The sequence below is a fragment of the Cricetulus griseus genome, chromosome 6 (genome assembly GCF_003668045.3).
Source record: "Cricetulus griseus strain 17A/GY chromosome 6, alternate assembly CriGri-PICRH-1.0, whole genome shotgun sequence".
NCBI classification, from domain to species: Eukaryota; Metazoa; Chordata; class Mammalia; order Rodentia; family Cricetidae; genus Cricetulus; species Cricetulus griseus.
The window spans coordinates 28,101,694-28,116,286 of NC_048599.1; the positions used below are offsets into that span (position 1 = coordinate 28,101,694).

At 51.7% G+C, this 14,593-nt stretch overlaps 1 protein-coding gene and 1 non-coding gene across 2 annotated transcripts in view; one reads left to right on the forward strand and one right to left on the reverse strand.

The window, feature by feature from the left end:
- The window catches only part of Angpt4 (angiopoietin 4), a 35,122-nt gene extending 29,931 nt beyond the window's left edge, over window positions 1-5,191 (reverse strand). Inside the window, exon 1 of the mRNA XM_027421529.2 lies at window positions 4,702-5,191. Within this exon, the coding sequence (XP_027277330.1) occupies window positions 4,702-5,025 (324 nt within the window). The 5' untranslated portion in view covers window positions 5,026-5,191. The remainder of the gene's footprint in view (window positions 1-4,701) is intronic.
- A 2,496-nt stretch (window positions 5,192-7,687) lies between these two features.
- LOC113836442 lies at window positions 7,688-7,852 on the forward strand. Its single transcript, XR_003486649.1, has one exon. It is a non-coding gene; the product is annotated as a U1 spliceosomal RNA (small nuclear RNA).
- Window positions 7,853-14,593: the final 6,741 nt, after the last annotated feature.

Sequence of the window (14,593 nt, forward strand, 5' to 3'; positions counted from 1 at the left end):
GCCAGGACCCCACACTAGGCTCCTGCTGAACGCCCTCCTGACCCTTGGCCTGCAGGCCAGGCCACTGGGCTGAGGCTCTCAGCTAATCTGTTTGCTGCCAGGAGCCGGCGCATCAGTGAAGCCTGACTGGCCCCCACCCCGTGGCTGTGGTCAGAAGGGGCAGAGGGACCTGAGCCAAGAAACTTGGCTGAGAGTGGGCATCGGCCTTGGGGTCCTGGGTCCAAGGTCTCCATATTGGACACCCAAAGAGGCAGAGGCAGGAGAGGCTTAGGGACCTTGGGGGAGCACCTGAAGGAGAAAGGAAGAGAGAGAGAGAGAGAGAGAGAGAGAGAGAGAGAGAGAGAGAGAGAGAGAGAGAGAGAAGCACAAGGTGACAGGGAGGGAGGGAGAGAGGAAGGGATAGACAGACAGAGAGAGGCACAGAGACAGACAGACAGAGATAGAAACAAAGAGAAAAAGACACAAGATGAGACACACAGAGACAGATAGAGACAGAAGGAAAGATGGAAACAGGGAGACAGAGTCAGAGCATGGGGCAGTGGGCAGGCCCTGGAACCCTAAGGCAGCATTTACCCAGAACAAGAAGCACAGGACCTGAGCTTGCTGGGTGGTTGCTGCTCTCAGGCAGTGGACATAGACTAGGGCCCAGCACTGGGGTCCAGACTGGGTGTTCCTCATTCATAGAGAGAGAGAGGTGGGGACAGGGAAACATCAAGGATGACACTCTATGTCGGAAAGACCCAAGACCAGTCACTGCCTGTGACAAGTAACTGGGAACCCCAGTAATGAGAGGTACATCTATGGAACAGCAGTTGTGGCTAGGCATTCGCCCTCCAGGTCTCAGCTAGGGAGCTGTTCTGCCTTTGCTGTTTTGCCTTATAGCTGCTGTCCTAAGTAAAGGTCCCTGGTCTCCCTGGAAGTTCTGGGGCTAACCACTGGGCAACACTAGGGCAGGAACCCCTTTCATTCACTGTCTCCCATCCTTCCTGGCCACAGGAGTTCATCCAGGTGGAGGCACGGAGCAGAGCTGAGCCCACGATAAGCATTATGGGTCATGAGTCAATGAGCAGAAGCTTTCTAAGAGGAGCGAGGGGTGAGGTGAGTAGGATGAAGAAAGGCAAAGGAGGGGTGCAGGGAGGAAGAGTGAGAGAAGGAAGGAGAGGCTGGGGCTAACATGAGTGTGGGTGGTAGGACCCCAATAGGGAGGCGGTGACTTCCAGGTGCCCTCCAGCACCCAGCTTCCACAGTGCGGAGAAGACATAGGTAAACTGCAGGAACAGGCAGGAAGCTAAAGACAGGCAGGTAGGTGCTGGCTGCTGGAGCTCACAACAGGGAAGGGCTCCCCTGCAGCCTTAAGAGAAGGACCTTGCGGTGGAGAGCTTGGGTAGGCTTAGCAGAGTTGTTGTGGTGAAGATGTAATCAGGGAATGTTTTCAAACACTTAAAAAAAAAAAGCCAAAGAGGAGAATTTGAGTTTCAGTGGCTCTGAGGCATGCCAGATAGGGACAGGAGCCTAAAGAGAATCCCAGATGCAGTCACAGAAGGCACAACATCCCTGCCTGGTTCAAGTGGGACAGTGTGTGTGTGTGTGTGTGTGTGTGTGTGTGTGTGTGTGTGTGTGTATTCAAAGGAGCCAGGGGTATATGAAAGGGCAATGAAAGACTTCAACCTTCAGGGCTCGCACTCACATCTGTTTGCCAAGGACCCTAGAGCAAACAACCCAGCCTCACCAAGAACCCTATGGACAAAAAATGGCCTGGGCATTGTCTGGCTAAAGCTTCCTGGAGGAGGGCAGTGTTATTACTTAGTGAGGCTTGGGGAGGTAAGGCCTCTTCTGTCAGTCCTGAAGGGAAGGTATGACTGAAGCTTCAGGGTCAGAGTTCTCCCCTCAAGCCAAGTGACTTCTAGGTAAGTGTAGGTTCATAGGTCTGATCTGTGGTGGGCTCTACAGGCTTTGGGTGACCAGGCATGAATGCTGAGGGGTATGAGAGGGCACGCTAAATCCAAGAGGCCCCTTACCCAGAAGACGGCAAGACTGCCCAGATTGGGAACCTGTTGAGAATACGACTCGGATGGTATGCCCCAAGGGGTATCTCACTGCCCTTTGTTCCACGTGAATAAGGGGGGCCATGGTGAGTTCAGAGTTGGGGTGACTCAGGTATGGACTGTGCCGAGGGGGTACAAACCCATCAACCCACTGCCACTGCGCCTGGTGAGTTGCACCATGCTGGTGTGGTTCATGCCACTGGAACACAGCAAAGGGGGGTGCCTGAGAGTCTTACAATGTTCCCAGCACCACCTGACCTACTGTGAGATGAGGAAACAGGCTTGCTCATCCACAGCCATGCGACTAATCAGTGCTTCCTGGCCTACCAACGTGAGGCTAGGCTGGTGGACTCTCGCCATTCCTCAACCCCACAGGACTCCCTAGGTGGGTGACGCCCAGGTAGGATGCTGTACCTAGACTACGTGACTGTTCTCAAAGATTGTCAAGTCAAATTCTTTTACTGACTCAGCTATTTCCCAGGCACCAGGGCGAGGGGACTCAAGAGACAAGAGGGTGGGACTTCTGGTAGGGAGCTAGCAGAAAGTAAAGGCGGTATCCAAAGGATAGGTGGCAAGTCCTGGGTAAGTGAGCACACAGAAGCCAACCAACAGGAATGGCTGTGAGAGATGGGCTGGGTGCAGGAAGAGCACTCCTGGGCAGACCCGAGAAGATGATGCTGGCCTCCAACATTGTCGTGAGGTCTAAGATGAGCTGAGTTGTGGCTATAGGATTTGGGACCTGGGAGGTGGTCTGGGGAGGACAAAGAGGCAGAGTAGGGTCTAGAGATGCTACTGCTTCCAACACCGCCATCTTCCTGAGCATGGGGGATGCTTTGGGATGGTCAAATGCCGAGGAGCAGACCAACAGGGAGAGGAAAGTCTCCAGGGATGTGGGCGGGGAAGATGAGTAGGTTTGAGGGGTCCTATTCCCCCTGAGCCTGAGGAAGGTCTGGGGACTGGGAGGCATGGGACGATCACCATAGCTTCTACTGTTTGTAGAACACATCTGGTGAGAGGTGGATAGAGAAGGAAGAGGAAGGTTTTATAGAGGAAGGCTTGGCTCAGACATCTCATAGAACTGGGGACGGCTGCCCCACAGATCTAGGCTCCACGCAGCCTGGAGCAGTCAGTGTGGGAAGCCGACAAAGCCTTCCCTGGGGCATGGACACAGGATGAGGGTGGGCTGGAAGCCCTGAGAGGCAGGGGGCAAGGAGCAGCATCTGGGATGCGGCAGGGACAGGAGGCTACACTCAGGGACAGGGTCTGGCAAGATGGCTCAGCAGATAAAGGTACTTGCGGATGTGCCTGATGACTGAAGTTTGAACTCTGGGACCCAAATGGTGGAAGCAGAGAAGTGACTCCATGAGCTATCCCTTGACCTTCACACATGTGGCATGTGCATGTCAACACACACATACACACAGATAAGTAAGTTAATGAATGGAATAATAATTAAAAAAAAACCCAGCAGTTTGGAAACCACAGGGGTGAGAGAGGCTTTCTGGATGGCCGTTATCCTACTTGGCCTATGGCTGCCAGGCATGTCTATTGTCTACCTTGTTTTAAACCTCCATGGATTGGTCCAGTCCCTTTCCCACATGGCTGTAGGCTCCTTCTCTTTTCTTGGTGTGTGACTCTTCCTTCCTCAGGGACTCTGGCTGGCCACATCCTGGTCCCACAAGACAGGTGCCCACATGTTCATAGCCTAGCTTGCTTTCTTCAAGCTTGCACTCTGTACCCAGTGCTCACCTAGGCATAAACTGTGCTCAGCATTTGCTGGAAGCGCAGAGGATAGCCAGGGACCCTCCTGGTTCTGGCACTGGGCCCAAACTGCAGTGGTGTACTTGCCTTTTGGCTCTTGGCCATCTGACTTCCAGTTCATCAGATAGCCTCACAATAAATCAGAATCAGATAGCAATCCTGTAGGCCTCTGGACGCTCATGTATAGAGCTTGCAGTATCCATGGAAACCTCAAACCTGGCCTCTCAGAGGCCATTCTACCCTGTATGTTTTCTACTTAAACCAAATCCACTAGTCTCAGCTTACAACACTGTGGTAGCCAAGTTACTTAGAAGCCAAAGTCCCAAGGGCCTTTGTGGCCCAATCATCCCTCCACGATTGCCTTGTGCCCCCGCCCCCAACTTAAGTGCTCTTGTACCCTCACCTCTGCTAAGATGCCCTCCAGGTACCCATTGCTCTCTTCACTTCCTCAGGGATTTTCCAAGAATCTGACCTGGGAAAGCCAGCCTCTGCCTTCTTCCTGTCTCGGCCTCTGTCTGCTGCTATACAGTAGACAACTTTTTCTCGCTCTTTTCCCAGCCCATTAGATAAGAATGTATTGTCCTGTTCCTGCTAGGATGCCCGACACTTAGAATGGTCCTGACTCATGGTCAGCGTTCAGCAAATTCCTCTTAGATGAATGAATGAACATCTGTGAGAAGCCTGGCTTCTGGGCCAAATGGTGCTCAGCCTTACATATGAGGCCCGATAGGCATCGTCATCCCAGGCCCTCTCTGGACCTCACATCCCAGAGGCTCTATTCAACACAGAGCCCCAGCTCCTCTGTCTTGGGATAACACCTCTGGACTGATGCGCCACCTGATGACAGGGTAGTCCCCTAGCCACCCACCAACCCATCACACAACCCCAGCTGTACCTTCAGCAGCCACTGAGTGTTATTCTCTAGTATCTTCTCCAGCTGCCTCACACGCTGGGCCCGCTGGGCTCGAAAGTCTGCCAGGGGCAGCCTGGAGGCAGGCAAGTCCCTCTGGAGGCTGTTGGAGCCCCCAAAAGCATCAGGAGCCTTTTGGGGCAGCTGGCAGATATCAGGCTCCGGCAGCACGAAGGTGTAGCTGCACTGGCCATGCTGGACCAGTTGAATCTGGCGGCGCCCACTGCCTGCTGGCCCTCTCTGCTGGGCTGCAGCCATGGTAGCCAGCAGGAGGAGGCCACCTAGCAGCATGGCTGGTTGGCAGAGCATCTCAGAACAAGTGGTGGTGAGGTGATCTTGTCAGAGGTACCAGGGTGGGGCCCCACCCACAGCCAGCAGCTTGCCTAGATGTACCGTGCAGCTGGGGCCTGTGAAGACAGACTGTGGCTGCAGAGTCCTACTGCTGTAAGTTCTGAGGGCCAGCTCCTCTGGGCTATTTATACTCAGGGCAGCCACAGCTGCTGGCTTCCCCTGTGAGGCCTCGCCTCCTGCTCCCACCCCCCCTTACTCCCAGGCACCTCTGTCCTCTCTCTGTCCCTTTCTGCCTCTTCCTTCTGCCTCTGAGGCTTTGATTGTGCAGTGGGGCCTGTCCTCCCTGGCCAGGCTCAAGGCTGCCCCTCCCCCCCACGCACAGACACACACACACACACACACACACACAGCACACACACAGCACACACACACGCTGGACCACAGCTCATGCAAGGTTTCCTCCCAAGTGGGAAGCATCTGAACCTTCTCCCTCTCCTTTCCCCAGCTTTATCTTCTCCCCACCCTTACTGCTGTCCCCCAAAGCCTGGTTCTCAAGTTTCTCAGCCCCTCCACCTTCTCCCTCGGATTCCAAGTTAGGCTTGGAACACAGGCGGTGACCCCCAGAGCAGCCTGGGGAGGGAGGGAGCAAGGCGAGGCTGGGGACGAAGCCTGGAGACAGAAAGCCTTCCATGGCTGGAGTAGAGTCCTGTGGGTGCCCAGCACAATTGGCGCCTGGCCTCCCTTCTCCCTTGGGCCCTGGGGCGGGGGCATTCTGCCCTGTGGTGGCCCTGGCTTCGTGGTGGCGCCAGGAATCAGAAGTCTCCTGGGTAGGTTGTCCCAGGACTTCCTGTTCTGGGTGGTAAGTCTTGGGCTGGGGAGTATCCTGGCCAGTACCCCTAGAATCAGAGGTGCCTGGCCCTAAATCTCACACTCCTTGTGCAAAACAAAGCAAAGCCCAGCTCTTGTTTGAGGAATGCTGGAAGTCTTGGCTCAGGGAGTTGAGGAATTTTCAGTTTACGCTTCAAAATCTAGCTCTACCATTTACCAGCTGTGTGACTGTCACCAAGTCATTTAACCTCTGTGCCTTGGCTTCTTCTTGAGGAAGAAAAATGCCAGTGTCCACTTCACAGAGCATGCAAGTAATTGAGTCAGGCCATGCCATGCAGGGACACACTAAGGAGGCATGGTGTCTCCATTTGCTGTGTTTCTCTCTCTTCTGGATACTGCAATGAAAGTCTGAGAGTGCAGGGCTTTGTCCCTGGGGCCATGGTTATTGGGGACTGGTAGCTGTGTCTAGCGGGCTGCCTTTGGGTTCTATCCATTAGGATGTGGGCAGCCTACCTTCATGGTAGTGTTTCTTCTCTTTTGAATTTGAACTGATGAATGAATGAATGAATGAACAGGGCCTGAGTCCTGGACCAGGTGTGAGGATCTGGTAGGAAAAACAGCTGCAGATGAAGATAGCAGCCAGCATTCTAGATGCCTGCCTACGTGTCAGAGCTCAGCAGGCCACGTCTGCCTGGGTCATCTTGATTGCAGATGGGACCATGGAGGAGGAAGCCCATAAATTCAGACTAGGAGCACAGCCTCGTGTATCCTCTGTTCCTGACACACAGGAGTGTAGACTAAAAGGCAGCTACCGTCATGACTATTGGCTGATATACTTCTTGACCCCAACGAGACCTGCAGGATTCTTCTCCATTTTACCACAGAGGAAACAAAGCCTGGCCCAGAGCAATTGAGTTATTTGCTCAAAGACACACAGTCTGAAAGGCCTTGCACTGGATGGGGGCAGGGATGGCAAGGAGGGTAGGCTTAGCAGCCATTACCTTCCCCTCTATGCACCCCTTCCCCCCTCCCCCGTCCCACTGTCCTCTTGCTTCTTACCCCTGGCAATGGGCAAGACCCTCAATCGTCCCAGCCTGTCTGCAGCCCACACAGGAAATAGTGCTCATACCTCCTGTGGGTGGTGGCGTGGACTCCAGACACAATGGAAAGCCTCCTGCACAGGAGACACCTTTGATGATGGAAAGAACAAATGAATAAGTGAATGAATGAAACACAGCTTCACTCCAGGCACAGGGCTTGTCAGATAGACACAGGGTTATGCTAACAGCTCTCAGCAGAGAGAGGAGACAGTCATACCTCACAGAAGAACATTGGCAAAACAAAAAGAGGAGCTGGCTCTCCAGTGGCCACATTGGGATGGCTACCTGTCGGCCCCACGCTTCTCTGAGGGCCTTTGTACATGTGCACATGCCCCATTCTCTGTCCAGAGCACTGTTGCCCACTTATCCTCTCCATTCATCACAACACCCACAAGGGACCCCAGTGCTCGGTGGCTTTAATCACAGCAACCAGCTATCATCTCACAGGCCAGGAATGAGAATGCTCCCTGAGGCCTTCTCAGTCTTCCCCACAGCATTGTGATGGTTGGTCTGATTTTATTTGAAGGCTTCCTCTCTCATCTGTCAGCAATTGACCTTCCCTAGGTCTCTTCAGAGATGTTACCAGCATAGTGGCTTCCGGTATGCTGGTTTCTCATGATGCCACTGAAGCATAGGCACATAGCTCCAGAGAGCCAGGTGAAGGCCAAACTACCTCATGCCATTTGGCTTCAGAAATTATTTCAAGTGTTTCCACCAAGCTGAGTGTAACTCTGTATCATGTCTTAAAATTCTTACTTACCTGGCATGGGAGATACCACGATCAGGAAGGTGGCTTTCCCAGGGAGAGGCTTATCCATTGCACTCCGGATGTGTTGACCCCTGCGATTTCCCCCAAATGTGGGAAACTTGACTGCATAATTTGTGGTAGTGGGGGACTTTGTTTGCTCTCTCCCCTGAAAATAAAATTCTCGATGAAAGCACAAACAGCTTGGCTTGTGTTCTGTGTGGGAGCCAGAACGTTGTAGCTGGACTTGCCCAGGAGTCATGATCTCCCTCTATGTCTCTGCCCAAGACAGCACACACAGCCAGCTTTGCTTTGCCAATGGCCTTTGCACATACCTCCCTGTTCCAGTACTGAGTGCCCTGAGCCCACTGGCCTGTCTGTAATTCTAAATGGTCTGTATGTCTGTTTGTGGCCACCAAGTTGTGTCACCTCACTGACTGTTTCTTCTGTCTTATGGGGCTAATAGCCACCATTGCCTGAATGCTTAAGGTTAGAAAAGGGATTCCTACAGTCAGTGCACAGTGCATGCTAAATAAAGAACAGCTGTCATTCCTCCTTGTGGTCTGAGAATTGTCTGTCCCCGGGGTTCATAGGTTGGCACCTATTCAAATCTATATATCAGATGGAAAGGCTTTGGGGAGAGGGGTAGGGCCCGGCAGGGCCCCATAAACAGAATTAACACCCTTGCAAAAGAGGTCCAGAAGGGCTTGGTGAGCCCAGGGTTTAGTCCTTGGTGTGGGGGTTGCTGAGGAGGGATGCATATTGATTTTGAGTGACATCTGGAGTTGCTGAAGCATGAGCATTGTCCTCAGATGCCTTTCCAGCTAGCACCTTGCTTTGGGTTTCCTGAAAGAACTCCAGAACTGAGAGTCAATGATTTCTGCTTCTTCTCAGTCTGTGTTGCCCAGAACACTCTGCTGTCACTGTCACAGACAGCTGCCTATTTCTTGCTAGGAAAGCATGATAGTCTGTTTCCAAGGTGGCAATCAAGTGCTCTCTTCCACACACACACACATGGGCCCAACTTCTGTGCTCTGAGCCTCTGACTGGAAGTCCATACTGGTTGTTCACAGACACCTGTAGGACTGTCTGCCACCTGAGGCCTCATATTCTTGTACCTGAAAGTCACCCCAGGGGCAACTAGCAGTATCACTTTCCTTGGGAGGCCTGACTTGTCCATCCCTTTAATTACTGCTCCAATTGCCCCTGCCCAAGTGTCCCTACCAAAGTACTCCCCTGCCTCATAAAGTCTTGTGCTCAGGCCCAGGCTTAGCACCCTCGCTGGCTGTGGCCATTCTTTCTGTCTTAGTGCCTGGTGCCTGTCCAGGGATCAGGTTCACAGACGCATGCACAATAGTTTATTGAAGGAAAAATTCTCTCCATTGGGCAGGAAGGAGCTGGCTCAGAACAGTCCCAAAGAGGAACCTGGGTGCCATCTTTCTCCTTCAGGGCAGGGGTGGCAGGAAGCTTCCATTTTGGTCATTTTAAGTGTCTTGCCTCCAAGTATAGAGACCTAAGCAACTCCTGCGCATATTTTCATTTCGAAGATATGGACGCAGAGTGTGGAGAACACACTTCTGCTGTTTAGCACTTGGACTTTTGCTCAGATGGTTTGTCAAAGAGAGAACTTGGTGAGCAATATAGCTGAGAAGTCAAGATCTAGCATCAGATTGGGCTGGATCTAGGAGCTTAGACAGTAGTGGAGATTTTTTTCTTCTTCTCTGGTGATTTTCTAATGTTGGCATTATCCTCTGACAATTCCCACCACTGCCACCACTGTCTTCAATCAATTCAACAGTCCTCAGAAACAGAAAGCCTCTTCCCCGATAGCTTTGGAAACTTCCCAGATCAGGGCACATGGCTATTCCTGGACCCATTGCTATAGCTGGAGGACTGAATGCGTTAGTCACACTGCCCTGCGTGCTAAAGCCAGGAGCATTGGAACAGGGCCTGGTCTCTTGAGACTCCAGCAGTCTTCCAGGAAACCCACAGGGTCACAAAGTCCTTGTCCCACCAGCCCACCTCCACTGGAACTCGGACATCCATGTGAGGCATTGCACTACCCCGGTGAGCCTGTGGGGTCCTGGGCCTGGGCTTGCACTTATCTCAAAGGGAACTGATACAGTACAGGAGCTGAGGTCATCACCCAAAGCTAAACACAGGACCGGGAGGTCCAAAGCAGCTGATTTTTAAGCTTTCAGGAACTCAGGTGAGCAATGAGCCATTCCTGGTGAGCCACTTGCTAATTTGGTCTCCTTAAGTATCTGGAGCAAAAAGAAAACTGAATGTCACCAATCTAAATCCTCACTGACGGTCATGCTGCACCTTCCAGACGCTGTTCCCCAGATTCTTGCTTTTCATCCTCTGGGTAGTGAGTGAGGGCTGTCACCAACCTGGCCTCACAGTGCTACCTGCTTCCCATAGCTCATTACCTGGGCACCTCCCACAGCACTGGTGGGCATGGTAAGGTCCTAACAGGAAGCTCTGGGGAGGATGGCAACTGTGGAAGATGGTCTGTCAATGTCCCCAGGAAGCCAGGGACCAAGTTTCATGCTGCAGGCACCATGTTGTGCTTAATAATCTTTCACCCAAGACAACAATATATCACATTTCCTATTTCAAGTGCCCAGCACTCAAATTCAGAGATGCAGAACACACTACACTACTGTCTGTCTGTCTGTCTGTCTGTCTGTCTGTCTGTCTGTCCCCCTCCCTCCCTCCCCCTCCTCCTCCCTCCCTCCCTCCCTCTCTTTCTCTCTTTCTCACTCTCTCTCTCTCTCTCACACACACCAGAAAGAGAGAAAAGAAAAAGAATCCTCCCTCACTATATGCAGCCTTAGCTGCGGCTGTTAGCCAAGACAGTCTGGTCTTTGAGTGGCCTGGGCTCCATACACATGGCAGCCCTTTGGCTTCCAAGGCAGAGAATCCCAGGGAGGGTGGGAGAGAAAGCAGCCAAGTTCCCCAGGCCCAAGCCTTCAGCATCCCTTAGTGAGGAACAGCGTGGTAGGTACTGTCTTTGGGTGGTATGTTGGCCACCACAGGGTGGGGTGAGGCAGCCTAACTTAAGTGTTAAGCATCAGAGAACTCCAAATGGCCTACTGTCACCTGTGTTGGTGTTAGAAAGAGCCAGTGTCTTTCAGAGCACTAAATTGTCCCTGGGACACTGAAGGTGCAATAGAAGGTAGAATTCTTTCCAATTATGTTGCGGGAGAAACTGGCCCAGAGACTGAACTGGCTCTCTCAAGTCACCCAATGTGTCAGCCCCAACCCAGGCAGATGGGCCTCAGACACAAAGACCTCTGTGGTCAACCGCCTGAGCTCTGTGGATAGTCCCCTCGGCCTCTGTCTCCCTCCTGAACTACTGAGTAATAGCATTACCTTGGTCCTGCCAAGCCAGACACCCTGAGGACCTCAGAGGAAGATGTGTGTCTTTTCAGCCCTGCACAGCCTGGGCCACTGCCATGCCTGTCATTTCTCAGGCCAGGAGTTCAGCCCCAGCTTGCCTCTGGCTGTCCTCCAGGATGAGGGGATCAGGCCTGCCAGGTTGGGGTGGTGGTGGGGGTGTAGATCTATTTTAGAACCTGGGACCCTGCAGAGGCCTGGAGGAGCTTGTGACCCAGAAAATCGAAAGCCCCTTCTGGATTCTGTTTATTTTCATTTAACAAGCACAGTATGTCCCTGGTGGAAAGTGCTGCCCAGCTGGGGCAGAGTCCACGGTCAGCTCCAGTCATTCTCCTCAGTTATTTCTACGTGAACATGGGTTTTTAGTGATGTTTTTCCTAAACACACACACACACACACACACACACACACAGACAGACACACACACACACAACACACATGTATGCCATACACAACACACACATGTATGCCACACACACACACACACACACACACACACACACACACACACACACACACACGCACATGCAGAGGGCTAGTGTCTAAAGCATTTTGAAATTTTATTTTACTTATTTCAGATTTATCTTTTGGAAAAACGTCATAGCAAACCACCCTGCAGTGCACACCCCTCACTTAAATCAAGAGTTTTTATATTTGTCTCCAATTTTGAAAGCACTGAAACAGTCCAGACAATGCAGGCATGCCTTTAGCACCTTCACAGAGCTGCTCAGTCCCTGTAGATACATGCAACCGATACAGATACGTTTGCATTTTCTGAAGGCAGCCAGGCAGTCTTCTGTGGGATGTGCTTTTCTGCCCACTGTTTCCAGCTCACTGTTTCCAGGTCTATGTAGATTGCATATCCTGGCTTGGCTTCAAGCCTAGGGTCATTTTCCCTCCTGCTGGGAGGTGCTGTATCCTGTAATTATACCCTGTGTTCCTGCAGATGGATGCTGGCTCTATTCGGGAACTTCTGCTTTTCCTAGTGAATTTGTGTCTCTCCCCCTCCAGAGCCTTTTGGCCCAGGACAAGGGTTCAGTGTCTAAGGGACTGAGTGAATGGTGTCCCTGCTGGGGGATGGCCACACAGGCTACTTCCCACCAGTCTGGACCATTGCTCCACCTGCCACTGGTATTGTCCAGTTTTACTTTTGTGACAATCTGGTGGTTTCCAAAGGACTGCACACTTTTCTAACTCTCTCTTCTGACTTGATGACACACAAGAACTTACTTCCCTCAGCACAATCTTCTCTAATTGTGTTTGTAGTGGTCTAGGCCTCCAAGCCTCCAGGGGAGTTTTCTAAGTGCCCCCTATTGTTGGACAGTGGCTTATTTCTGTGGTAGACCTCTCCACAAACCCAGGAGCGCGTTCCCTTTCCATGCCCCCATGCTCTCAGCTCACTCTATAAAGAGGTAGGCTCTCTTCCGCAGTCCTCGAGTCTGGCTTTGGCTTTGTGACCTGCTTTGGCCAGGGGAACACTTTCAAACAGGCATGCAGAGGCTTGGCTTGGCCTTGTGCCCCGGGGTTTGTCCTTTCACTTTTTTGGAATCCTGTGGCTACCTGTGAGTGAGACTGAGCTAGCCTGCTAGAGGACAGCTCATATGGCCAAGTAAGTCTTCTTATCATCCCACTTTAGATTGACAGGTTGGATCATCTTTAACTACAGAGCCCCTGAGAATCATAGAGGGGGACACTGGTTCTTCAAGACACCCACTCTGGGGGTTTGTGAAGAAACAGGGGTCAAAGAAGTTCTGGTTAGCCAGTCTACAGGCTGTGAGCCTCAGTCTCTGTAAGTGAACTCAAGTGAACTCAAGTATGCTCCCAACTGTCACGGGGATGAGTGGTACATGTGGTTGTCATGCAGGGAGGACTTAATCCCCACAGTTCCTGCCACTGTCAGGTCTCAGACATGACGAGTGACCTTTCTACTTCTTCTTGATTGTTCTATTTTGAACTTGCTTGTCTGAGTAATTATTCCGGAAGGCGAAGATTCCGAGGGCTGAACAGCCTTCATCCCTACTACAGAACAACTCCTTAACCCTTCACCTGGTTTCCTTCCAGGAAGACAATCAGCATGGCTTCCTGTGAAGATGTCACCAATGATGGAGCAATGGGGCTGAAAGCTATAGGCAACCAGGACTATGGCCATCACGAGAGGCTGGGATGAGCCAGGCAGGAACAGTCTGAGTCCCAGAGGAGACCAGAAGCACAGTGATGACAAGCTTCTGGCACCAAAGCTTGGAGGGGGCACTTTTGTCATTTCAGGTAGCATTTCAGTGGCACTCCAGGTATCCTGGGAAAGGGATGTACTAAAATCCGCTGACTGATATGGCTGCCCAGGGAGAGCACTCCTGGGTGTGGGGCCTGGGCACACGCTCAGTATGGCGTATCCATTCGCTCCTGTTTCTATTTGATTGTGGGTTGTGCAACCACATGTGCCCAGCCTTCTCTCCAGGCAATGCCCACTCTGCACAGACGAGAGGGGCAGGCACCAGGAGACACCTGTGTAGTGGATGGCCATGGGAAACTCTTCTACAACTGTCATCTGAACCTAAAGGGCTCCCCGAGCCCCCCCTCCCCCCACCTTCCCAGCAGGATAGAAAACTGTAGCAAACCTAGGGCCTTCAATATCCCAGAGCAAGACTCAAAGTGGATCAGACAGTTAAAAACCTCATATTAATCCCAGCACTACAGGTGGGTCACTGTAGTTCAAGGCAGATTATATGGCAAATTTCAAGACAGCTGGGGTGAGAGAGAGAGAGAGAGAGAGAGAGAGAGAGAGAGAGAGAGAGAGAGAGAGGATGTCTTAAACAAACCACCACCAAAAATTCAAATCACGTATCACAGCTTGAATCTGTAAAGTGCCTCCCCCCCACCCCGACTGCCCCCCATGCTTTGAACGCAGCAGGTGGCACTATGCTGGCTATGGAGCCTTAGGAGATGTGGCCTGGCTGGTGGAGGCTGGTCATGAGGGTTGGGCTTTGGGGTGGTGGGAATGTCTTTCTTACCATAAGTAGTTTCTGTCAGGTGTGGTCTCCAAGACACAAAAGTCATGTCACAGGACATGTGACTCAAGATGAGAAACTCATGAGTTAACTTCACCAAATGAATCATCTTATCTTTTCAAAACTATTAGTGTAAGATAATAAGAAAGAAAATCACAGACTGAGAGAAAATATTTGCAAAATATGTCTCTGATGGAAGTTATATACATTTGAAGAAACATCCAAATCCAATAACAGAATAACCCATTAAAAACAGAGGCAAGCTGCATGGTGGTGTCACATACCTTTAGTCCCAGCATTTGGGAGACAGAGGCAAGCGTCTCTCTGTGAGTTCGAGGTCAACCTGGTCTACACAGAGCAAGTTCCAGGACAACCAGGGCTATACAGAGAAACTCTGTCTCAAAAGACCAAAACCAAAACCCAAACTATTGAGACCTCTAAAAATCTGGTCTGGGCTCTGGCTGGCCCAATGAGACCTTTCGTCTTGGGTCCCTGCAAGCCCTACA